At 39.4% G+C, this 25,138-nt stretch overlaps 1 protein-coding gene across 3 annotated transcripts in view; it reads left to right on the top strand.

Annotated features, from left to right (window-relative positions):
* Positions 1-5,400: 5,400 nt before the first annotated feature.
* Positions 5,401-25,138, top strand: part of LCLAT1 (lysocardiolipin acyltransferase 1) — a 124,242-nt gene continuing 104,504 nt past the window's right edge. The window contains exons 1-4 of one of the 3 annotated variants that reach the window (XM_065632612.1): positions 5,401-5,539; positions 5,707-5,799; positions 8,877-8,921; positions 15,182-15,275. In XM_065632612.1, the coding sequence (XP_065488684.1) occupies positions 15,247-15,275 (29 nt within the window). In that variant the 5' untranslated portion in view covers positions 5,401-5,539; positions 5,707-5,799; positions 8,877-8,921; positions 15,182-15,246. The remainder of the gene's footprint in view (positions 5,540-5,706; positions 5,800-8,876; positions 8,922-15,181; positions 15,276-25,138) is intronic. The other 2 variants (XM_065632611.1, XM_065632613.1) reach the window with 2 other exon arrangements.

Raw genomic sequence — 25,138 nt, 5'->3', positions numbered from 1 at the left:
GGGTATGTTGGCTTGGATGTCTGGTTTCCTTTGCAAGCAGGTGGAGAGGTGAAAATCCTTACATGGGCTTGCCATATCCTTATCTCGAACCCTCCAGAAAAGTGGAAAAATGAAGGGGAGAAGGTAAATGATCTAGATATCAAGCAACTTAGCTCTTCTCACAGGCAATGAAATTTGCTTAGAAAACCCAAGAGAGAGGAAAAACCTGGGTGGCTGTGGAGTACTACAGTTTGGGCAAATGAGCTAGATGAGGAGCATTAGGGCAGAGCCCTTCTAAAGGGTTTTAGGAGAAAAGGCAGTAGAGGCCCTCATGATGGTGTCTGCACTGCTCTCTGGGGCCAAGTTCTTTGGGGAGAGCATCTCATGACTTCCCACCTCTTGCATTTATGATCCTTTCTCAGCTTTCCCTTTCTGTCACATAATCTTTTCTTCTTCCTCTTCTTCCCACTCCTTCAATTTACCATTTTATAACATCTCTGGTGCTAATTCTGCAATTGTTTGTATGGTACAGGACCACTAGGACAGCATTTAACACATTCTGATGTGATTTAGGTGGAAATGGCCATGTGAACAGCAGGTTCTTGGCAGACCCATAAGTAGCCTGTGGGTCACAATTTGAAAACCTTTTGATGCAAGCACAGCCAGGCCATTCAGCAGTGAGAGTTTGTAGAGACTTTCCTTGTTCAAGTGACTGAGGCTTTTGCAAGGAACAAGAGAACATGAGTTTTCCTTCTGCTGTTTTTTGGCAATTCTAGGGGGGCATGACTGGATGCTTAAAGATATTTTCCATATTGCTTATCTTTTCTTTCCTTTTGAGTGTCACATGGTCTGTCATTTCCCTCAGCTCAGATATAGGCCCCAAGGGGTCTTAGTCTATGAGTAAATCACAAAATTAAACAACAGTGATTAAAACCCAAAATGTTCAAGCATACTGCTGTTATTAGTGGCACTGGTTTCAAATGCTTTCCCCTCCTTTATGTATCCCCTCTCTTGGCAGCTTGTTATGAGCTCCATGATGCCACTTGTCATGTAGGTGGGCTATGCCAACATGGAATGGATGGAAGGGTCCTACTGCACATCATATCACTAAAAACATCTTGTAAAGCTATAGCCAAAAAATTCCCTTTTCCTGTGTTACTGTCAACATCTTAAATTCTTCATTCCTTACCTTTCCAAGTCCTGTCAGTGGATGGATGGTAGCTCGTCTCATTTCCTGTTCTCACTTTCTATTTCTCGGATGCTAGCACAACTAGAAAATCTGAATAATTTTTTATTTCACCCCCTTCCAGAAAGGTTTTCATTGATTCTCTCCCCACACTGTAGTCAACTCTTTATTTTTTCAGTCTTTTTCCACATGATTATTGCTTATATGGACCCGCTGGCTTTCAGTCTAGCTGCAAGTCTCCCTCCAATAGCTTTTGAACCTCTTTGATGAATTTCACTCAAATTTGATGGAAGGGCAATAGTCTCAGAAATAATCATATTCCTACAAGATCTGTTAATACAGTGAGCCAGTGAGCAAGATAGAGAAGTGAGAACTAAATTCATGTCCCCACTGAGCAAACATTATTGTTTCTCTTGGCATCTGGTACTCACTGGCCAACCCAGCCCTGCTGCTTCTTGCTTTGTGAGGTTTCCATCCGTGGTGTGGGGAGACAATGAAATTAATGCAGTGGGAACGGAGATGGGCTGAGGGATACAGGTAGCAAGTTTGTTGGAAATCAGGCTTTGCTTCTTCCCGCTCTTCCCACAGGAACTGTTTTGTGGCTAAATGAAATCTAAATTGTATTATTTCAAACATGTCAGAAGCTTGACTTCAGCTTCAAATGGCTTTATTTTTGTGGAGGTAAAGCCAGTACCTTAATATTATTTTAACAAAGCCTTCTGAAATGCACATGGATTTCCAGTCAGCCGGATTCTTCCTTTTTGCTGAATACTGAACATTCTTTTCTTCCCCTCACTGTTGTCTTTGGCTGTCGAAATTGTACTTTCCACTTTCACAAAAACTGTAGGGGCATTATGAATGCTTGTATTTTTCTTGAGCAGACTTTTTGCTTTCTAATAAAACTCTTACACTAACTCGTCTCATGCAAGTTCAGTGTTAAGTATATGATTGTAAAGCACAAGGTGCTTATCTACTTTGCCTGTGTAGTTGCAACCGAAAATTAAATTCTCCTTTGTATTTTCTAATAGAGTGCCATGGCGAATGGTTGAAAAGATGTCATGTTCTTCCTCAGTCAGCTGTACATCGATGTGAGAGACAAAATGATTTATCTACAAACGGTACAAAATTGCTTTTGAGTCCTTAAGGAAAACAGGAACACAATTACTTGTTATTATCTGTCTTAGCAAATTTTTTTCTCCACAGTTATAAGTTAACTATCTTAACTGGAAGTTTGTGTAGCCAGGTGTTGGCATTGTAAGAAGGAGAGCTGTATAGTGTTTCACATTTTCTAATCAAATTCTGAACTGTGATTACCATCTCCTGACACCACTCTCAGCAAAAGCAAAGCAATAGGGAGAGTGATTTGTCCAGAATCACCCTGGAAGTGGCAGAGAGTGGGCTGCAGTAAGATTCTGGCCTGCATTTTGGTGTTCGGAGATACACGCTGGAGTGCCAAAGCTCCTTACTTAGCTGCAAAATCTTCTTCAAGATTTTATTAACCCATTTTAGCATGGATTCCTTCCAGCAGAGAGCTTCCACCTGAGAGACAATTAGCCACATGCTTTTTTGCCCATTATCAGTTTATCAAACCAATGTAAAGAGCCATGGCTACCCTGTGTTACAAACACCAAAAGCCACACATAGATACGACTGCAGTTTCACCTCTTCCACCTTCCCATAAACAACAGTATAGTAATTGGGGGATAGCTTTCCATTTCGCATTCCAGGGCTGTACCAGGAGGCCCATTGCAGATGCCATCCCTGCAGATGCCCCGTTTCTACTCAAACTTTTCAGGCTGCAGTGAGGATTTATTTACCTAGTTTTAAATACCTGGTGAGTAAGAGTGCTGCCAAAGTCAGCCAATTCAGCTTGCCATGTGCTGAGCTGTCTCAGACATCCATTTTAGAATGGAGTGGGTCACTTTTTGGAGTTGCCTAGAGTAGAGAACCTTGATGACTAAGGCTGTCTAAATGCCTGTTTTGTAGTTAGCACAAGTCAGGTGAGCTGAAGAACCCAACAAACAGCTTCCTGACGCAAGAGACAGTGTGATCTAGTAGGGAGTGTTTGGGATGCTATTAGTACTTTTACTTAAGACCTTGTCCAGACAAGTTCTGAGATTGCACAAGGTCTTTGGGAAGCCTATTTTAGTGCTTGACCACTCTCATTTTGAAGAATTCCTTTTTAATATCTAATTGAGATTTCTCTTGCTGCAACATGGGGCCAATGCCTCTCATCTGTCTGCTGTGCACCTTTGAGAAGAGTCTGGTTCCACTTTCTCAACAACCTTCCACCAGTGGAAGACAACAGCTAAGTTCTCCCCTTAGCCCCTACTCCAGGCTGAATGAACAAACGAGATCCCTCAAAAAGAGATGATAATGGAATTACCAACATTTTTATGACTTTTAGGATGAGATTCCCAGAAGGCTTATTCCCTAATTTTTTTGTTTCAAATATTGACCAAATTGATGAATGATTCTCAGCTCCACAAAGGTATTTACTAAAGCAATGAATTCTCACTGAATGATGGTAGGCACTTCTGAAGAGCCAATGTTGTCCTCAAAATCAGCTGCAGTAGAAAAGAGGGATCCCACCAGAGGAGCGGCTATGGGGCAATATACCCCTAAATGTGTACAGGATTGTGTTTTGCCCTGGTGTTTGTACTTTGCAGGGGTTTTGCAGAGGAGGATGTTCATCCATACAAGTGAAACAGTTGTGAGGTCAGAAAGAGAGAGTGAGTCGCTTCAGTCCTAATCCAACAGCTCTAGTCAGCTAGGCATGGGCTCGCTTTAGTTTTACACAAGTATAAAACTTTACTTAAAACCTCCTGGAGTTTTCCTTCTTGGATTGGGGGTTTCACCAGATTTATTTACCTTATAAAAGAAACATACATGTGGAAAGAGTACCAAAAGGTTAACCATGTCAAGAGTGAGCGGCAGTAAAGCAGGGCACAATAAAACCTGAAAATATTGCCAGTTTCAGAGAAAGTTGAGGGAACCCATCTGCTCATGGCAGTGGAAATCACATCATGATTCTTTTCTTCTTCTCTCACACTTGACAGGCTATTTTATTACGAAATTCGCAGCTAACAGTGGTAGGGTTTTCCCCTTTGTACAGCACTGGTGGGCTAATGAATCATTGTTTTAGAAAATAACTTTTTAGAAAATAACTAAATTAAGATGAGGACTTTTTCCTTCTGAGCGCACCAAGCCATCGTCTCCCACTGGCTAACCCATGGGAATGGCAGCATGGCTCCATGTACCACAAATCGTGTACTGGCCAAAATCTCCTTTTCAGGCCAGCCAGAGTCCAAGCTTTTGGGGGAGAGGAGGCCGAGGGCAGCGGGGCTGAGCCCCAGGGAGGCAGCGTGTCCCTGTGCGGGCCCGCGGCTCCTTCAGCCACCTGGTCGCTCCCCAGGCCTGTCACCCAGATATGTGTGCGTGGGTGTAGAATCATAGCATAGTTCGGGTTGAAGGGACCGCCAAAGGTGATCCAGTCCAACCCCCTGCAATGAGCAGGGACATCTTCACCCAGATCAGGTTGCTCAGAGCCCCGTCCAGCCTGGCCTGGAATGTCTCCAGGGATGGGGCATCTGCCACCTCTCTGGGCAACCTGGGCCAGTGTTTTACCACTCTCATTGTAAAAAATTTCTTCCTCATGTCCAGCCTGAATCTCCCCTTGTCTAGTTTAAAACCATCAGCCCTTGTCTTATCACAACAAGCCCTGCTAAAAAGTCTGTCCCTATCTTTTCAAGCACTGAAAGCCTGCAACAAAGTCTCCCCAGAGCCTTCTCTTCTCCAGGCTGAACAACCCCAACTCTCTCAGCCTGTCCCCACAGCAGAGCTGTTCCAGCCCTCTGATCATTTCTGTGGCTCCTCTGGCCCCTCTCCAACAGGTCCATGTCTTTACTGAGGGCTCCAGAGCTGGACACAGGACTCCAGGTGGGGTCTCACCAGAGCAGAGCAGAGGGGCAGAATCACCTCTCTCCACCTGCTGGCCACACTCCTTTTGATGCAGCCCAAGATACGATTGGCCTTCTGGGCTGCAAGCACATGTTGCTGGCTCATGCCCAGTCTTTCACCCACCAGTACCCCCAAATCCTTCTCCCTGTCAGGAGTGGGTGTGGGTGCGGGAGGGGTGAGGTGACTGCTGCGCCTTTAAGGGAGGCCGGGGCCAGAACCGCTGCCATGGCAACGGCTTGACAGCTGTGACCGGAAGTGATTTGGGGTCAGAGGTCGGCGGTGGCAGCGGGATCATGGCGGCGGCCCTGGAGGCGCTGGGCGGTGGTGCGGCCGCGCTCCCCGGGGAGGCGGCTCCTTGAGCGGGGCGAGAAGCGGAGCGGAGCCTCCTCCCGCCGCGGCGCTGCCCCGTCTCAGGTGAGGGCGGGCGGGTCCGGGTGCTCCCGTGGCGGGCGGGCCGGGCCGGGCCGGGCCGCGGTGCTGAGCAGCGGCCCCGGGTCTGCGCCGCCGGCCCGGCCTCGCCGGTGTTTCCTCGCCGAGCTCGCCCTGCCGGGCTGCCTCACCCGCCTCCCGTTTCTCCGCAGGCATGGTCGCCGCGCTGTAGGAGGGCGGGGAGCCGCGGCGATGGAGGGGAGCGCCTGAGCCGGCCCGGGACACGCTCGGTGTGAGCGGAGCGCGTACGTTACCCAAGCCCCGTGTCAAGAGAATAACCGGAGGCTTGCTGTTATAGTCTCACTTTCTAGGAAAAGCAGGGTCTCTTGTGATGACTTGCACATACGCACAAGTTAATCAGTTTTTGCCAAGGGTATTTGGGCGGTTTTTCCTCTTTGCTGTGCCCATGGTCACTTTTCCCGTTGACACTGGCGCTGTGCCACTGTCTTGGCTCGATGTGCCCTTTGGCAAAGGGAGACTTTGACCTGAATGAGCTCTTGTGTAAGAAGTGCAGGGCGAGTATTGGAACAAGGCGGGTAACTTTTCCCGACTGAGCCGTTCAGAGCATAACCGTGGCCACAAAACCGCTCTGTACTAAAAATAAATACTAGAATTAAGCTATGTGGGCAGCTTCACATTGGTGCTTACATGTATTCATTGTGATACAGTACTAGGCTGTCACTAGGCTTTTTTTAATGTCTACTTATGCTAGTACATGGAGTGAACTGTAATTGCATAATGAGTGATGTATTTTGCTTATTGATTGCTAAGTATTTCCATATCTCATTTAGTTCATGCTCACTGTCTCCTATTTTGAAGATATCACCCACTCTCTGCTTTTGGACCCCTGCACTTTCCAGTAGTAGTTGCCACAGCAATATTTTAGTGTTTCTCAAGAACAGACTTATTCCACTGTAACACAAAGAGAATAACAGATTTTTTTTTTCCTTTCTTATTTTGCAAATGGGGAAACCAGAATAAGACATACTTTGGCCTTTCTTCATTTTTAAATTGAATACGGACATCTGAAATGAGCTGGTTGACTTTTGTAATGAGATTTAATAGTATTATACTCAGAATGCAAAGTTTCAGTGGCAGTTGTACTGTCTGGCTTCTCAGCAGATCAAGGTACAGTTTAACAGTGTGAATACACAGTTTGGTCACTGTGTGGGCTGCAGCTGAAGAGTGTGGTCTCACTCCTTTGCCATCACTGGCCATGGGTTACTGCTACTCTCTTTGTGGTAGATTTAGTGGTTGGATGATTGCAGAGTCAGTTGATCTAACAGGTTTATGGGGATGGCTTTCTGTCAGGTGGGAGCTATTCTAATGAGTGTTTGATCTGATATGAATGAAAGCTGTCTCTTTTCCTGCACTAATGTAAACCAGCTGTGGGTTAAGTATAATGTGAAACTGCCTCAAGGAACTAAATCTCAGATTGGTCATTTCAGAAGTTTTAAGTGTAGTCTTTATTTTCTGAGAGCTTGGATTAAAAAAAAAAAAAAGTCAACCATGTGTAGGGAATATGTGGTAAGAGTAAAGGTAGTGTAAGTCCGTGAAGGAACTTTCCCATATTTCCGGAGTCTTTTCTCCATTCACTACTTGTCAAAAAGCTTCTGTGCTAGAAAAAGGGAAGCCTCTTACAAGGCCTTATTTAGACCTCAGAGGCAGGTCCACCATGTGTACTCAGTGAGGTGGGAATCCTGAAGGAAAAGTAACATCGTGTCCTACTATAAAAGCCAGACTGAAGTTGACACAGAAACGGTGATTCTGATATGTTCCAACTCCTTGGTCTTGATGAGTTTTGCTTTTATGGGGTTCCCTGCCATCTTGACAGACGCAATCTGAAAAGAAAATTAAAGTGTCATGAGGCATCATCTTCACATCCACCTGGGGTTTCAGCAGTGTTAGGTTTACATGATCCAGCAGATTCTTTCTCCAGTTGCTCAGCTGGCCGGCTGTCACCTGTTTCATCTGGTCCTGCCGAGTCTTCACTTCTTCAGCAGCTATTTTTAATAATGGTAGTCTAAATTCTTAATAACCTGAACTGTCTCAGGAGCAAATCCCCTTGTCCTACTGGTTTTCTATTTGATTCTATCCTAGACTTCTCCATGTAAAGTTTCTATCTCCTAAATTTTGTTTAAATGATCTCATTTGTCTCCTTTCTTGTCACCTGTCCTTCAGTGTGCTGCTGCCTCTCACTCCTTCCACCTCTGCTTTGTCAAAACCCACCTTTTTCCTTTTGTTGGCTTAATCTTCCATCTTATTGGGAAATGCAGTGTCTGCATCAGTTTATCCTTTCCTGCTACCTGGTCATCATGTATTTGTTTTCCTCTATCCTTCTTTCTTTCCTTATTTCATTCTCCTGTTGTCCACTTACAGTCCTGTTCAAGGTTGCCCCTTCCTTGTTCACTTGTTTCTTCAGGTTGTGATGCTGAGAACACACAGAAAAGATTCCTCATGTTCTATATCTGGTGCTGAGTTCCATAATCTGGATTAATGTTTTTACTAACTGTAGACTGAGATGAGCTGGCTTGTTTGTGTTCCATATGTGGTGTTTGGTCAACGCTTGGAGTTAAGAGAGGGGAAAATGTAACCTTTTTGAAACAGATTCCTGCTGAATGTGTGCAGAGGCTTGCAGTTTGGTTTTATGTGACTTTTTGTTGACCTGACCAAGAAGTAAATTGCTCCTGAAAAACAATTCTGCATGATAGTTTGTTGTTGCTGCTGCAGGGCACAGTGAGATGTGGGAGAGCAGTGTTAGGAGACTTCTTGAAATTTAGACAAAATGTCTATTCTTTTTCCTAGTCTTTTTCTCTTAGCTGAACTGGTTTGCTTCTGAACTTGTTTTGCCATATTTCTTTAATTTGATTTGTTTATATCAAGGTTTCTTGCATGCTTAGGCGTTCAAAACTGGAGGAGTCTTTACTCATCAGTACAGAATTAATTGTTCTACTAGACTGACACACTGTCCTTTCAGTAGTTTGAATTCTGAATTTAATTTGACAGCAGGCTTAGTTTTTCAGGGTTTTTTGTGTGTGTGGTTCTCCTCGCCCTGCCCCAGGGATTCCTTGAAACAAAACTGTTTGGTGGTGGTTTGGGGGTTTTTTTGGGGTGTGTGTGGTTGGTTGGTTTTGGTGTGGTTTTGTTTGTTGTTGTTGTTAGTTTTTATCTTGCTGCTTTTAAACATGCCTTTTCAAGACTTTGGATCTGTGATGTTAAAACTCCTGTGACTTTTGAGGTGTGTGGTGGGGTTTTTTTGGTGGTTTGTTTTTTTTTTTTTGGACATCCTTTGGTATAATAGCTGCTATTTATTATATTTCAGGTATCAAGGGAACAGGTATTGCTTTCATTCCAGTGGTTCCAAAAGGTATTGCTTAAACTCAAGTGCTTTCTCATTGAGCTTATGGTGGTTTTGTGTGGTTTTTTGTTTGTTTGTTTGTTTTTGTAAGGCATGCAGCATATCTTGTATTGAAAGAAAAATATCTATTAGCCCTCTTCTTTTGATGGCAACATCAGAGGTGCCATTAAGGCTAAATGAATAGATTGCCTGATGTGCCTATATGAATCCGTTATGTGTATCACCATACATTGCATGTAGAAAGAGCGTTTTCAAGTAAAATGAATTATTCTTTTATAAAAATAGTGTTTGAATCGTGGAAGTGTTCCTATAAATTACTGTGCCCCAGACATACTCTCAGTTCCTGGGGGCTTTAATATATGAATGATAGATTGTTTTGTACTCCTTCACCAGATCATTGAAATGACATGGCTGGTTATAGTCAGAAAAGTCAAAATATAACCAAACACCCAGGCTTTTACAGGAGAACAAGAAATAAAACATAACCAAGCTGTTCATTTCTCTTGCTAAATCAAAGACAATAGCAGGCAGTGCCAGTACTGACAAGTACACACAATTGTGATTTTTAAACAGGAATGGAGTTACTCTGATTTATTGAAGTCTGTTGCATCAAACTGGTAATAGTTGTTGCAGATCAAGATTTAACTGACTGTTCAGAGTAACTGGTATTTGTTATGTTATACATGAAATAAACACACACATCTAAGGTTAGTGTGTGATTTTTTTTTTTCTTTTTTCGTTTTAAGTTTTGAATGGTCAATATGATAATGATTCCACCCAAATATAATGTTAATTGTGGAATAAGAGAAAATATTCTCCATGACCCTTCAAATCGATTAGGAAGATCCTCTCTGGTGTTAGAAGGTAAAAATTTTACCCTCTTGCTACACATGAGGGCTTCTGTGAAATGCCTCATGTGGCCATTGATGCAGTCTTAACAGTGATAAAATGCTGAGAATCATCTGTTCAGCTTAATCAGCTCCTGGAGCAACAGAAACTGTAGATAAGATCCAAACCCTTTTTATTTTCTCAAAGAAAATTATTTGTCTAAGTAATTAATTGCACATCACATGGTAATTTTGCTCTTGGGTTTCGTTATGGTTACTCTTATCTGGTGTTGGCATTGTGTTTTGTTGTGGTTTTTTGTTTGTGTTTTTTTTTTAACATTGATTTTCCCCAATTTCCACACATGCGATGATCTACAGCCTGCATTTGTTCAGGTCAAGGATTAGCATTGTGTGTTCGAATTCAGAAGATAATTGCATATCTTGCAAATTACCCAATGGCTGTTTCATCTTGAAACATTTAGGAATCCATTTTAGTTTCTCGTAATTATAATGTTTTAGTCAGACAGCAATCTAAACTTAAGACAGCACTTTGGCAGTGATATGCTTGTTTTTCTAAAATGAGCACAGTTTCTGTGGTTAAATTTTCCTTTCATTTAAATATAGATTTTAATCAGTGTAGGCCAAACTTTTCCAACCATGTTTAAAATTAGCTGAAGCCATATTTTAAAAAATATGTTCTCTAATGTGATTGAACTTGTGTAGAAAAATGTATGCAGAAATGAAGGGTTTTAATCTGATTAATGCTTTTGAAGTGTTTTTACAATTTATTTGCAAAAAACATTTATAGACTGGCTCAAATATGACCTGATACTAGTATTCTCTTTGTAATAAATACCACTGAAAGCACTTCATGCTATGCTTCTGAAATTTGAAAGGTATCTGTGCAGAAAGAAACTGTAAATTCCACTCATCAAGCAGCTAAGTTACAACATCAAAACGAAGTAAAATGCTTGCTGTTCTTCCAGACTTCCACGCAAGTGTCGATTTGGAGATTATTGTAGTTTTCATTGGTCATCTTGTACTTCTTTAGGCAGGTTATAGTTACTATTTTCAGTTGGTAAGTTGAAGTTGTAAACAGATGGATAGCAAATGCTAAGCTTTGTGTAGAGGATGTTCAACACCATATGAATTCTGAAATAGAAGTGGGAACGAGTCTGAGTTGGATCTGTCAGGTGGCTATTGTAACTCCCTGAATTACCACTAAACATTTGGTAGTTTCAATTTCTAGAGAAATATTTTTTTAAAAAATCGAAACAAACAAACAAAACCAAAACAGCATCAAAACCCAAAACAAACAAATAAAAACCAAAACAATTCTCGCCCCTCAACAACCAACCAAACAAAAAAAATCTGTTACGAATTTTACATCTCTGGTTTTAACCAAATGAAGGAAAAAAGGTCTTTGCTGTACCCAGAAAGTTTTCCAGTTGGCAACGTGTTCAGAGAGCAAGGGAGTCAATCTGTCAGCAGACCTCTCTTCAGACAGGCCATTTCTACTGCTCACAGGCAGAATGGGATGCTTTCACAGAAAAAGGTGAGGACAAATGTCATAAGAGGGAGATGAGTCCTGTGGATTTCCATTATATGGAATGCAGTGTTTTTACCTGAGATGTGCTGGTTAGCTTGGATGCACTGTTTCTTTGGTGAAAACCATGTAGAAAAGAAATACTGTCCTAGTTTGGACATGGAACTGTGGGAAATCTGACTTAGTTTTTTGGATGCTTTATTTCATTATTCAGATGCTAGAAGGACTACAGCCTTCTAGTTTTTAATACTTGGTCTTACATCAATCATATGTCTGTTCAGCTGATCAATTCCATTTGTTTTCAAAATCATATTTGTTACTGTGGCTTTTTTATGATCTGCTACAATGTAAAGGATGTTGTTTTTGAAAGAGCTGGTAATACTGTAGCAATACTAAACTTATCAATGACTGGTAAAGCTTGCCTTTTATTGCTGCAGCTTGTGCTATTACTTTCAAGAAACTGAAATGGAACAACAACTTTTTAATTTCACTCAATGATTTTTCTCATAAACAGGACCAACTCTTACCCAGAACTCATGTGGGACAGCGGGTATTCCTCAAGCATTCAGCTTACTGAATAGGAGTTACATATGTTGTGCTCATTGAAAAACAACTTTTAACTCTTCTAGTAAGGTAAAGCCAGGAGACCGTGGTGACCACATGATGATCTATGAAAGTTAACTTTTCAAAGGGAACCAAACTGCCTTCCAGACTCCTGTTATGGTTAGAACTTGGAGCTTGTTCCTAGTTCTGCTGTGTAAATGTTTTAGGTTATGTATCGGCTGGACCTGGGGACCATGCGCTTCAGTCATCACAACATCCTACAAAAGATTTCTCAAGTCCAGAACAAATAGAAATGCTTACCTGTTAAGTCTCTGTTGGGAGTCAGTCCTTTTTTTTTCTTTTAATTTTTTTAAAACTCTTCACCTGTAGAAAACCTCTTTCTCTTGAGTGCCATATTTCAGAAAGTGTGAGGTAACATACTCATGTGAAGGTTATTGAGCTGATCTGTAGCATGTAGTAAGGTAAAGTTTCCTTTCAGCCTCCTGCATAGACAGCATGTTCTTCTGGTCTTCCCTCTTCTGTCTTCAGTGTGGAAACACCACTGAATCTTTCAACTGCACTAGTGAATTCCCTTAAAAAGAAAACAGTTTTAGCAATTTCTTTTGAGATCTCTGACCTGGGTCACTAGATTTGTCCTTAGGACAGGTGAAAAAGATGCACTGCCAGTGAACTAATTATGTGTAATTCATCATCAGATAGTGGAAACAATTAATGTTCTCAGGAATGGCATGCATTCCACATTTGGAAAGAGGCTGCTGAGTTTGGTTTAATCTCTCTTAAATAATGACAGACTGTTTAGGAACATGAAATGTAATGTTCTGGGTATGCTTGATCTTTTTGAACTTTGGGTGTAGACCGTTTTAGACAAGGATCAGTCTCACTGTGCTTTGTGCTCTCTCCACAAGGTGCATAGATTTTGCACTAGAGTTTCCTTCAAAAATACTTGTGTGTCAGTCTGATTTACAGCAAGTGTTTTGCAGACTCATCTATTTCTAACCACTAAAAGTGACAAAAGGTATGTCTCTCCCAAACTTAGGGCTTTGATCAGAGAATTGTGTTCTTTTATTAGGATCGTCAGGTTTAAATTTTGACTTGAATACCAAGTTTTACATAAAATCCTGACAGTTGTCCATTATTTCCAGTGCTTGCATGGGTTTACTATTCATTACAAAATGGATACGTCATTATTTTGTCGTAAATGTTTGTATCTTTAGATCCCACTTTCCAAAATTTACTTAGGTTTGTTTTTGTTTTTTTGTTTTTTTTTTTTTTTTTTTTTTTTTTTACTTAGGTTGTAATGAATGTAGACATTGTACTTATTGTATCTCAGTACTACTCTGAAGAAAGAATCTTGGTCTCTTTCCTAGGTGTTGAAACGTGTTTAGTTTTGCACCTCTTGGATACAGGGTTAGATGCTGAATGGTGTCAGCTCCACTAAGCAATAAAAAAAAAAAAAAACAACAAACCACACTTTAAGACAATGCTTTAACTGAACAACACATCTCATTTAGATCTTGACAGTCAGTAAAAGAGCTACGTGTTTGTCTTTTCTGCCGCCTTAATGGTTTTTGAATGACAAATGCTTGCAAAGATGTTAAGGGCTAAACAGCTATATTTTTTGGGTGTTCTGATTACAGTAGGTCATTGAAGGACCTTGAGAGATGACTGATCTGTAAAATTGAGACAAAGGTTCTGTAGTTATGGCAGTATGGAAATTAAATATAAGCAGAAGCAAATGTGGCTTGAGTGGTCACAATAGGGATATTGCTAAAATGATTGTTAATAACACAGGAATATGTATTATCTTCTGTCTAAAGGGAAAGAAGCTAAAATTATAGTTTTTCTGTTAAAGTAATTGCAGCAGGCTAGTGTATTGAAGAACAATATGATGTGATATACAGTGCCCTTGTGCAGTAGAATAACTTTGAAAATACGCTAAGAGCAGTTATTTCAAATTAATAAAAGAATGTTATGAAAAGTTAAGAGGATTTAGTAAGCTTTGATTGTGTCAGTCACATGTTAGTAATGTTTTTCTTATGGTCTGCCTGCTCTCTGTGCCTTTGCAGCTTAGCAGACCGTCACCCTTCCGCAGCAGCACTATTCCCCTGAAGTGGCTATTGCAAATACTCCCTTCCCTTTTTTAAGGGAAGCTTTAAATTATTCCCGTGTTGCCTGCAGGCCCAGTTGTGTTTAGAGTCTTGTTTCTTTTATATGTAGACAGTGGCAAATAGAGGCTGGCTTTTCTTTTTTGGCTTTATGTGAGGCATCCATAAAAATCTGCTAAGCAAACTAGCAGTGCGTATATTGTGCATAGATTTGTTATCATGAACACTGGGCATGCAAAATTAAGCTTGCTTTCAGAACAGAAGGTATCATTGTGAGTAGAATGCTGACATGAGTTTGCATGTTAGGAAGAAAGATTACATTTCCTGTCTCTGTCATCTCTCACTGCATCTTGAAATACAGAATTAGCTGAAAAAGGCATATTTAGGACAGGCTTTTGCTGAAGTTCAGAAATGTCATTATTTGTAAGTATAAAATAAGCAAACCTTAAAACTTAAGGAAACTGTCTGCTAGCTTTGGATTTCAGTGCAAAGTATTATATATGTACAGATGATAATGTTTACTAGAAGTATCACAAAATGATGTGTTTGCTAGGAGATACTCCCCCCAAAATGGAAAATAGTAGTTGCAAAATATTTTAGAGTTCCACAGGCTGCAGAATATTTTAGAATGCAGGTTTTCAGCAATACTGAAAATGATCTGATCTGGCAGAAGAGTAATATTTTAATGAGTGTTTATAGCATGACAAGAGGAAAGAGAAATTATCAACAGGTGCTTCTTCTTCACTTGAAAACTGCTGTTACTGTTGTAGCTCTCCAGCCATTTAGCTAAATGTTTACAATCTTTACAGGGATTATATATTAGCGACTTCAGAGACAATGCCTTAGTTTGTCCTCGTTATCCTGTAAAGATACCAATTCCCAGGATTTTTCTGTGTGGGACCTTATTTCTTCTGCTTGCAACTGGTGCAAGTCTCCCAGCGCTTAAGGTCTTGGGATGTGGTGTTAGTGTGGGGGAGTGGCCCACCCTTAGCAATTGCATATTTTTTGTGACATCTGTGTGTCTGTCCTTTACTTGAGAAAGGTTACGGTATTCTTTTCTGCCCATTTCAATGTCTTGAATGATTTTAATGTTTGGAGTGAAGTTAACAAGAACCTTCATTTCTGGTCGGGGAGCTATTCAGTATAGCTTGTATCATCAGTATCTTGTTTCTTAATTAGCTGATTGTTTTCTTCTTAACATCTCTCCCCTCCGCTGAACCCTATAAGAGCTGTCAGATTTCCACCAGGCGTGTACTGAAGAGCTAGAACATGGAAGTGAAGGTCATGGTGGAATGAGGTCTGGGAAGAAGCGAAGTTGTGGGCAAGTATTTTTCCTTTTTCCAAATGTTAAGATTCAGCCACGTTAATAATATTTCTACAAAAACATTATTGGACTGATTTAAAACAAAACTCTAGAACTGTTATATCCCACATGGCATGAAACATTCCTGCTTTTTTTTCATGGTGTATTGACTTCTTACAAAGAAGGGAAATAAATTTTAGAAAGAATGTTATACATAAACCATTTGAGACATTCTCTGTTAAGGAAATACCAGCTGTCAAGAAGGATGCAGCCAATGTTGAGTTATATTAAAAACATCGTAAAGGAAATATTTGTCAAGGAAAAGTGAATTAATTAAAACATTTTAACTATTTTTACTCTAGAAGAAGGTTAGGAAAGTTCTATGTAAGCCTCTTCTAAATGCAGCCACTATCAAAAGCCACCAATTTATTTTTTCAGAAGGAAGTTAACTTAGGTAAGTTGTTCTTAATGTATGATAAAGAAATTTTCTGGCTACAATGCAAATAGTAGGGGAAAAAAAGACTTGGAGTCATTATACCTTATTACCTTCAAATCCTATAAGCTTGCTTTCATTGATTCTTCCTGATGGACAGAATTTATATCAAAAAGAAAACAGGTTACATTTTAGGATTTTCATATTCACATTTTTATTTGGAAATCTATTATTTTATGAGTAGTTAATAGCACTAGGAGGCATTATTTTGCTCTGTTGAGGAAAACAGTGAAGTGTACATAAAAAGGAACTTGGATCAGGCATGTGAAACATTAAATATGATAGGATTTACTCTTTCTTTAATCCAGTCCAGCCTTCTGGCTTTAAGGAGTTGTACACTGAATATGCAGATTTACTGTAATGGTTTGAAACATAAGCTTTTGATTTCATTACAACTTTGCTCTTTTTCCTATTAATGTGTTGATGCTATCAGATACACCCTGAAATGTAGCAAATACAGAAACAGTTATGTCTGTTACCTTTGTTACCTTTCTACATAATGCTCTATTTTTTTTTTTAATGTAAAGAGGTTGAAGGTCATACTTACATGTTATGGTTATGTGACCTACTTAAATGTTGAGGTTTTGGTTTTAGAAATGCTTTAATATTGTATATGGGAATGTTAGGTCTTAGTCTGTTTAAGATATCCTACCTTTTAGTTTTAATTATTTTCTGGAAATTCATGAAGGTCAGTGTGTTTTCTTTTGTTCCTTGAAAATATGAAAATTGCATTTCTCAAGTTACATGATTGCTGTTAGAGATGAGCAGCTGTTGTTCCCTAAAATTCTCTTCACACTAGTCTCACGATTTTAGTCTTTGTTAAAATACCAACAGAAACCTAAGTACCAAATGATATATAGCCTAAATTTTTTCATGTCCCTGACATCTCCACATTTGAATTGACAGTCTGTAACTCATAATATTTTTGCCCTTAAAAAACTTACTGTTCTGGATGGCTTGTGTTTTAGGAATGCCTTGAAGATTTAAGGAATGCGGTCTGTAGAACCCATGTTACTTGTTGCACATGCTTGATGTGTACTGAACTGAATAGAGGATTGAAGATGATAATCTGAAGGTTTATTTAGTTAAATGCCACTCTGAAGAACTGGGTTTTGCTTTTTACTTGATAAGCAAGACATGCAACGTTGTTATTAACAATAATTGTGATCCTTGCATTGAATAGTCAGGTTTGAAGCTGGACACCTGTAAAATAGAGAATGCAAGGCTTACACAGCTGTACCTGAAGCTAATAGAAGTTGTGAATTGTGCTTGTGATGTACTGCACATTGACAAATATTCTAAAAAATTAATCTGGAAACATTCCAGATTACACAGACACGATTCATATACTTTGTGATGTGGACCTTGAGTAATAAAAATATAAAAAAGATCTGTCATGAAAATAAATTACTGACTTATAACACTTTCAGATAGTAGTATAATGAGCATAATATGGAGGAAAAAGAAATTTTTTTAAAATGTTGTTTTTGTCCTAGGATTTCAATGGCTTAGGCTAATTTTAGCACTGTAGTATAGAAGGAGAAAAAGAAATGCAAAGTACTTTCTCGCTGTTAACCCTGGATGTCAAAGCATGTGCAACGGGTGAGGCAGGGTTCCTGTTTGAAGGACAAAAAACAGAGAAAAAAACCAAACCAAACCAACCCAAAAACTAACACACCCCCCAAACCAAACAAAAAGCCAACCAAACCCAAACCAAACAAAGAAGCAAACAAACAAGACCCAAACCAAAAACAAAGAAACAAAAAACCCCAAACCAACCAAACAAAAACAAACAAAAAATACAGCCGGGAAGGAAGGAACAGTCTCAATTCTAATGTGTTATAATTTCTGTATGTTTGATTGTGCAGCTTCAGTATCCCAAATGTTTTTTGAGTGTAATATGAAGGTAACAATTCCCTACCAGTGTGCTGGGTGGTGCTGAATTCTCTTGATCTTTTAGCTATGAATGTAGCAAACTGTAATTATGCTGAGGATGACCCCTTACTAAAGGTGATGTTCTCCCTCGTGTAAATTCTGGTGGTGCTGTATGTGGCCTAAATGCTTTTCAGGCTGAAACTAGCTATTTATTGTATGTCAGACTTCCACAGAATTACTTCATCTGTAGCCTGAGACTGTGCTTTACTGGCAATCTGTTTTATTGTATGCAAAATGATAGACTCCAAAGAGAAGTAACTAGAATGGGTTCCTGAATATAGTATCAAGGCCACTAATCATGTCAGGGCTAAAAAAAAAAAACTGTCAGTATTCCAAGGTATTTCTACAAAGCAGTTAACAATCGTGAATGATTCTACAGTTTGAGTGAATTATACAGATCCTACCGTATGCCTCTCACTCAAATCTAGCTTTTGTCCAGAATGAAATAGTTCTTTGTGTATTTACGTATGCATGATCACGCATATGGTTATTGTTCCAAGGAGAAGTAAGAGGAAAATAGCATCTAATTTGTTAATTCACAAGTTGAAATATTCTTTATTGTAACTCTTGTGAAAATTGAATTGGCCATCTAGGACCACTTTTTTCACTTTCAGTCTGATGATTCTGCAATCGAGATGAAGGATGTCGGTCATCACGCCTTTCTTCTGAGAAATTAATACTGAACCATTGTGCATTGACTGACTTTTACTGTCTAATTGGTGGTAGACAGGTTTGCTCAATCTTAGTAGGCTTTCACAGTGAAGTTAAGCCTAAAAATGTTCTTATAGAGTTATTGGATCTAAATATATCTTAGTCTTGCGTGATATTTAAAATGACACAAAGCTTATTTGATGAACTGGTAGATGTCTTTACAGGTGGGTAACTTGGAGAGATGCATTTTGAATGAGGTGTGAAGCTTAGTTTCATCCTAGTTTACCTTATCGCACCGTCAGTTAAATCTTTTCTTCAGCTGTTGATTGAGGACACAGTAATCATCTTTATGGATATACCTGATGGCAAATACAATTAATGTTGAGAATTCCCTGCCAGTGAGAAATAATACTCCTCTATGCAATTTTAACATATTTTTCCCCCAAAGTTCTTATTTTATCACTATAAAGTATATTGCTGTTACCTGTCCTGCATAACAGAAAGTGACTAAATTATATTATGAAAATTTATAACAACTTTACCAAAATTGCAGGTTGTAGATCTTCTTTAATAGGCCATCGTGCAGCTGAATTGAGCTGGTTCTTAATGTATAGAAAAATCTACTTTCAGTTTAAAAGGGTCAGTTATGATATATCTTAATGTAATATTCCATCTACATGCTTGATATCTTTATCTGACAACAGAGAAGCTAGAGATAGAAAGTTATAAAGAGAAATTATTTGAATACATTAAGTGTTACGGGAAAATTGATAGATGAGTCCCATTAGCCGTGTTGTGTTGAACTGCAGCCAGCCATTTTGAAATATTTTAAATCCCTACCATTCCTGAACAACCGGAAGAGGATCCTTTTCTGATATCCCTTCTAAAAGGGATTGCTATTTATTTTTGTTGTAGTTTGGTCTAAGAATTTCGGTGAAGTATCAGGAAATGATTACATTTTTCCTTAATAACTAATGCAGTCAAACCCGATTTGAAACTTGGAATTTGTTACCAATAAAAAAGGCTTACGATTATGCTGTTATATGTTTTAGATTACTCTAAATTTCTTATTTCCAGTAAAATACTTAAAATCAGTATAAGTCATGAGCTATTTATCTATACACCTTAATTGTATTTCTTGGATAGAGAATCCTGTAAGAGCAATCTTGTGCAAAGCTGGTTTTGCAAGTTTTTCTTTGTTCTGTTCGTTACGCTTGTCTTGATGCTTTTCCATTTCCAAACCCCTTCAAAGTTTCTAGTTTATCAACACTTTGAGATGTAGAAAGTGATTGGTCTGGGTGTCTTTGTGCTGCATGGTTTGAAGATAAGATGTGTCTGTAGCAGCTGCCAGACTGAAGCCTGAAGCAATGCCAGTGCATTTGTGCTGAGTTAACTAGAATGGCTTTACTTTGTTTCTTGCACTGTCACCATTAATCTCGTTCTTCTTTGCCACAGTGTTAGTTATTAAAAATTCTGAAGTCTTAAGAAATGCTTATCAAATAATTTCTCACTCTCTTTGTCTATTATATCCTTTTTGCATACTGCAGATTACTGTAAATTGCTTTGGAAAGCACTATGAAAAAATAATGGCTTTATATATGTATATAAGTGAAAAGGATCTTTCAGTTGTGGCTCATGTCTTCTAGTTTACCTAGATGTTTGGTATTGGGTCCTCTTACCAAAATGTGGATAGAAAAATGTTGGAAGATCAGTGAACTTTTTTGTTTTGGAATATATTTACTTTTTCCTAAAGTAATTTGAACTATTTTAGGACATACTGTGACAAAGAACTACTGAGACTTTATACAAGTTATAAAAAGCTTTAAAATTGGAAATGGCTCACCTGTTTTCCTCATTTTTGGCAATGATTAGAATTAAAATGTCTTTATTTTCTTGATCTTCGTGTTTTGTCTTTTAATCTCTTGTTAGTTGTTCCTCGCAGCCTTGCAATATTGCAAAACAACATTATAAGCTTAATTGTTTGCTTCCTGAAGTTTAAAATATTTGAAACGGAGCTGACAACTGATGAATTTTTAAGTGACTTTATAGTCTCTTAATTTTGCAGCTAATAGGGAGGTCTTTTCAGAAGCGTTTGCCTAATTCAGAGTTTCCTAAAATTTGACCTTAATTTTTCTGGTTTGAGTGAGGACCCAGGACCAAAGGAATTGTTATACTAAAGTGGTTAAAGATGGAAACCCTTCATGCTGAATTTGGAGAGCCATAAGCTCTCTTTCTCCTTGTTGTGGAAACCCTGGGCAGCAGCTAAAGGGACACTTGGGGACTTCACCTCCCATCTAATAGGGACACTCTAGACCAGGGGTGTCGAACTCATTTCCACCGGGGGCCACATCAGCCTCGCGGTTGCCTTCAAAGGGCCAAATGTAATTTTAGGACTGTATAAATATAACTACTCCTACCTTTGGCCCTTTGAAGGCAACCACGAGGCTGATGTGGCCCCCGGTGGAAATGAGTTCGACATCCCTGGTCTAGATGTTTCTGTAAATTTTTAGTGTAGAGACCCTGCACAAACACATTCTAGAGATACCGGAGAGAGTTGAGTGAAGGGCCGAGAGGGCAATGAAGGGACTGGAGCATCTGACACGTGAAGAAAGGCTGAGAGAGCTGGGACTGTTCAGCCTGGAGAAGAGGAGGCTCGGGGAGCGGGATCTGATCGGTGTCTGTAAATACCTGAGGGGAGGGCGCGAAGAGAACGAGTCCGGGCTCTGCTCGGTGGTGCCCAGGGACAGGACCAGAGACCATGGGCATAAACTGAAAACACATTGGAAACCACTTTTTTTACTGGGAGGGTCAGTGAGCACTGGCACAGATTGCCCAAGGAGGTTATGGAATCTCCTTCAGTGATATTCATGAGCTGACTAGACTCAGTCCTGGAGAGCTGGCTGTAAGTGGTCCTGCTTGAGTAGGAGCGTTGGACCAGATGACCTCCAGAGACCCCTTCCAACTGCAGCCATTCTGTGGGATTTTGATGTGCAAATGTCATACGGTCTTTATTGGTTTGAGATCACCCATAGGTGATTCACAGGGAAAGATGATTCTCCATAAAACAGAAGATACTTTATTCCTTTAAAGCTCTCATCAGCGTCAGAGGAGATAACTACTTGGTTTAAAGTAAACTGCAAAATAAGGGGTGTTATTTGGGAAACAAGGTTCCTTTCTTCTTTGAAGTCTTCTAAAGCATGTGAATAGAGAACTAAAGTGGTAGTTTTAGTTGCTGTTGGAGCAATTTAAATGTATCTTGTAACTAAGCCACCATAGGAAAATAATTTTCTTTTTGGGGGAGGAAGGGCAGAAGCACTTGCTGTGTACTTTTTTGCTGTAGTCTGTTTCTATTCTTGTAGTGGTCTTTCACTATAAGAAGGGAAAGAAGCACTTCAAACAAAGGAAAATGTGGTTAAGCCACAAAAAAAATTACAAAGTTTCAAGAGCATGCATAGTATCAAAACCAATTTCTCATTCTTGATTTTGCTTTCATTTTGAGAGTGGTAATTTAAAGAAAATTTAAAAATGACATTCCTTTAGGTGATGGAAAACTTTGTCATTTTTGTAGTGAAAATGCTTGCATTTTGAAATACTTACTAATTTTCGCAAGTTTGGAGTGGCTCTAAATTCAGTGACTTCAAAACGTGCCTGTACATAGTAATTGGCGTTCTTAATACACACTTTGTTGTTAAATGAAACATTTTTATTGGCACAAAAATATTTGCCCCACCTATTTTGATTTGCTAGTGGTGGGAATGGTAACATTAAAGGCTGTTTAAAATATCTGAAGTGAGTTCTGGGGTCATTCCCCACCTGTTGTTTATTTTGGTTCATGCAAGAACAATGAAAAGTAATCAGCTTGGTGGAGTTCTATCACCTAAGTAGTTGTTTTGGAGCCCAACATCACTGTAGATGTAGCTGTATAGATTCAAACGAGATTTGGCTGGCTTCTTCAAGCAAAACTTGGGACTTCCGGCATAGTGAACAGTGAATGTTGGCCATAAAGGTCACTTCTTAGCTTTAAAATAACCTAGAGTATGTTGTACTGAATTATGGAACAAAAGACTGTAAATACAGAAAATCTTTGATTAACTTCTTTTCAAAGTGTCTTGACCTTTATTGATTTCCTCTAGCTGACATTTTTAGAAGACTTTTAGTACTATTTCCTTTCGTTATAAAGAGGTTTTTTGTATATTTGCTCCCACATATTTCTTTGTCATCTTCTCTGCCATTTGATTTTCAGCATCTACGTTTCATATCAGCATTATTATTGTAGTAGTGTCGTGGTGTATTCCTTTTTTATACAAAATTTGAGAAATGCAATTCTGTAATTAGATGTTATTTTTGTAAGCAAAAGAAAAATAAAGCAAATGAGGGAAAAAAATCAAAAATAGCAGAGCTGATAAGCACCTACAAAAACATTTGAAAGACAGCATAATATATTCAAATCAGGAGTAAATCACATAGGATCACATGGCATATCTTTCTATTTTTAGTTTTGAAATTATTAGCTGCATTTTCTATTTAAAGCTAATGACAGACTTTATGCAGGCGAATCATAGTATTGCATTGTTATTGTATAAAATAATGATTTTCAGTTGTGCTTCTTATACTCTTCATATTTTAGAGCAGAAAAAAAACCCCTCTGTGCTCTGGAAGCTGCTCAGACATTTCATAGTCTGGGGTGATGATGAATAAATTGTACTATAAATAATGCTTGCAACAGGAATATGTATTTTTGTTTTGTTAGACTGGACTTATGCAGCTGGCATCTTTGTTTCCTCTTCTTCGCACCCCCTGTGGTGTTAGTTAGCAACATAGGCTGTGTAAGGTTACAGATAATTTTTTTACGAGGAGTCACTGCAGACTTGATGTTTTTACATGACTCTTCATACTGGTTCTACTGTCCAAGCTGGTGGCTCCCAGCTATTCTTTGAAGGTCACACCAGCAGTGGCTGTTAATATGGCTGTGTCCTTCCGTTCCCAGTTCCTATCCTGCTGTTGCTGCAGCAGAATGGAAACTTCCTCCAACAGTTAAAGGCTAATTACATCTTAGTAGTTGGCACCCTGGACATCTGGCTAGCTCAACGAGATCTTACTGGCTTGGGAGACAGCTTCTCAAGAGGGTCCCTTGCTGTGTAATGACTGTCTGAACAAACTCCAGACATAAGAGCTATTTTTCTCATTACTACTTTCTTCCTCTTCAATATTGTGTTCCCCGAAGCCTTTAAGTTGTTTTACACAATCTGAGTTGCTGTTCACAGCTAACAATGCTTTCTAGTAAGATGTTCCACAAAATGAAACTTTTCCTTAGAACAAGATACAGAGCTTAGACTTTTAACTTTTATTTTAAAGATTCCAGGAGAGGGTAGATTGTGGTGATGAGAATTACTGGTTGTTTGACATTAAGAAGGTTACAGGCTTTTAATCACCTCATGTCCAAATGATGACCTGTTGTGATATAGTTGAGTGAGACTGAGGGTGGGATCTGAACTTTTTTTTCTCAAATGGACAAGTTGTCTGGTTGCTGTCAGTCCTTTTCCTTTATAGATTTGAATACTCAGCAACAGCGAAAAAGGCTTCAAAGATTGCTGATAGAACAAAGGGTTTAGGTCTGTTTATATAGAAGACAAGATCAGCCTGCTAATGAATGAGTAACATTGAGAAGGATGTAAGCCCATGTATTTTATGGCTTAAGATAAATGTTAACAGAGGCTGAGAATAAACTTGCCATCACTGCCTAGTGCAGGCTTTCTTCCTGCACCTTCTTATGAAGTACGTCGTTCAAGACGCTGTCAGACAGGATGAGTGGGTGGACTACTGCTGATTCAGTTTGGCAATTCCTGAGTTTTTTCCACTGGTCATTTCTTTTTTCAACACCATACAAGATAACAAAGTCTCTTAGGTCAAGACACTGTAAATATTCATTCTGCATAAATGTCGTTATGTTAAACACAAGTCAGATCTGAGTTTATAGAATCCTTTCTTTCTTCAGTCTGGGCAATTTTCCAATTTTCTGAGGGCAAGCAGCCCAGCAAACACTCCTTCAGACAATTCCTCATCTTTCTCCTTTTTCCAGAATGAAAATCCAAAAATATCAGCAATGGGGGCCAAAATAACAAAGGAAAAGTGGGTGTTGCCACTTCTTGCCAGGTTTTTTGTAAATGTTCCTTTCCTTCCCTGTCCCAGAATAATAACAAAATTTCCCGAAGAATCCACAAAATAAACCAACCTCTTTTTCAGCCTCTGATCTAATTCAGAGTAGATGCCATAACAAAAATGCTAGAGAACACGTACTGTAAAGCATATACTTTTTATGTGACTGTTACAGTTTTATTCCTCATCTGTTAAGAATGCAAGAAATTCTAGGGCAACTGCTGGCTCCTTGATGATGCTTGGCTGTTATTCTTGTTTCTAGAGTATCAATTGGGCTGATACTAATTGCCGCTCTTTTACTTGTTAGTGAGGAATCTTAATTGGGGCATAAGTGGATAGATTCTGTAATATAAGATGGACTGGAGTGAAATACTGTTACAAAGAGCTGGGGAACCAGGGAGTACAAACTCCAGACAGTGATCTTAGGCTAGAGGTTCTCTGATCCGTGCCTGTTTGTTCCTCCGTCGGCTTCAGTGACACGGTCAGAAGTACTAAGTAGGGTTGAGGGGCTTTGGTAAGTGGCGAGATCCAGGAATCAGTGTTCAGCAGACCTGAGGTGGGGTTAGAAACCAAGGCTGTGCTGGCAGAATGAATTAATAGATCTGAAGGGCCAAAGAACACTGCTGAGAAACAGGATCAGAAACCA

This window comes from Caloenas nicobarica, chromosome 3 (assembly GCF_036013445.1).
Source record: "Caloenas nicobarica isolate bCalNic1 chromosome 3, bCalNic1.hap1, whole genome shotgun sequence".
In the NCBI taxonomy this organism is placed as follows: Eukaryota; Metazoa; Chordata; class Aves; order Columbiformes; family Columbidae; genus Caloenas; species Caloenas nicobarica.
This window is presented reverse-complemented; position numbering and strand designations above follow the sequence as displayed.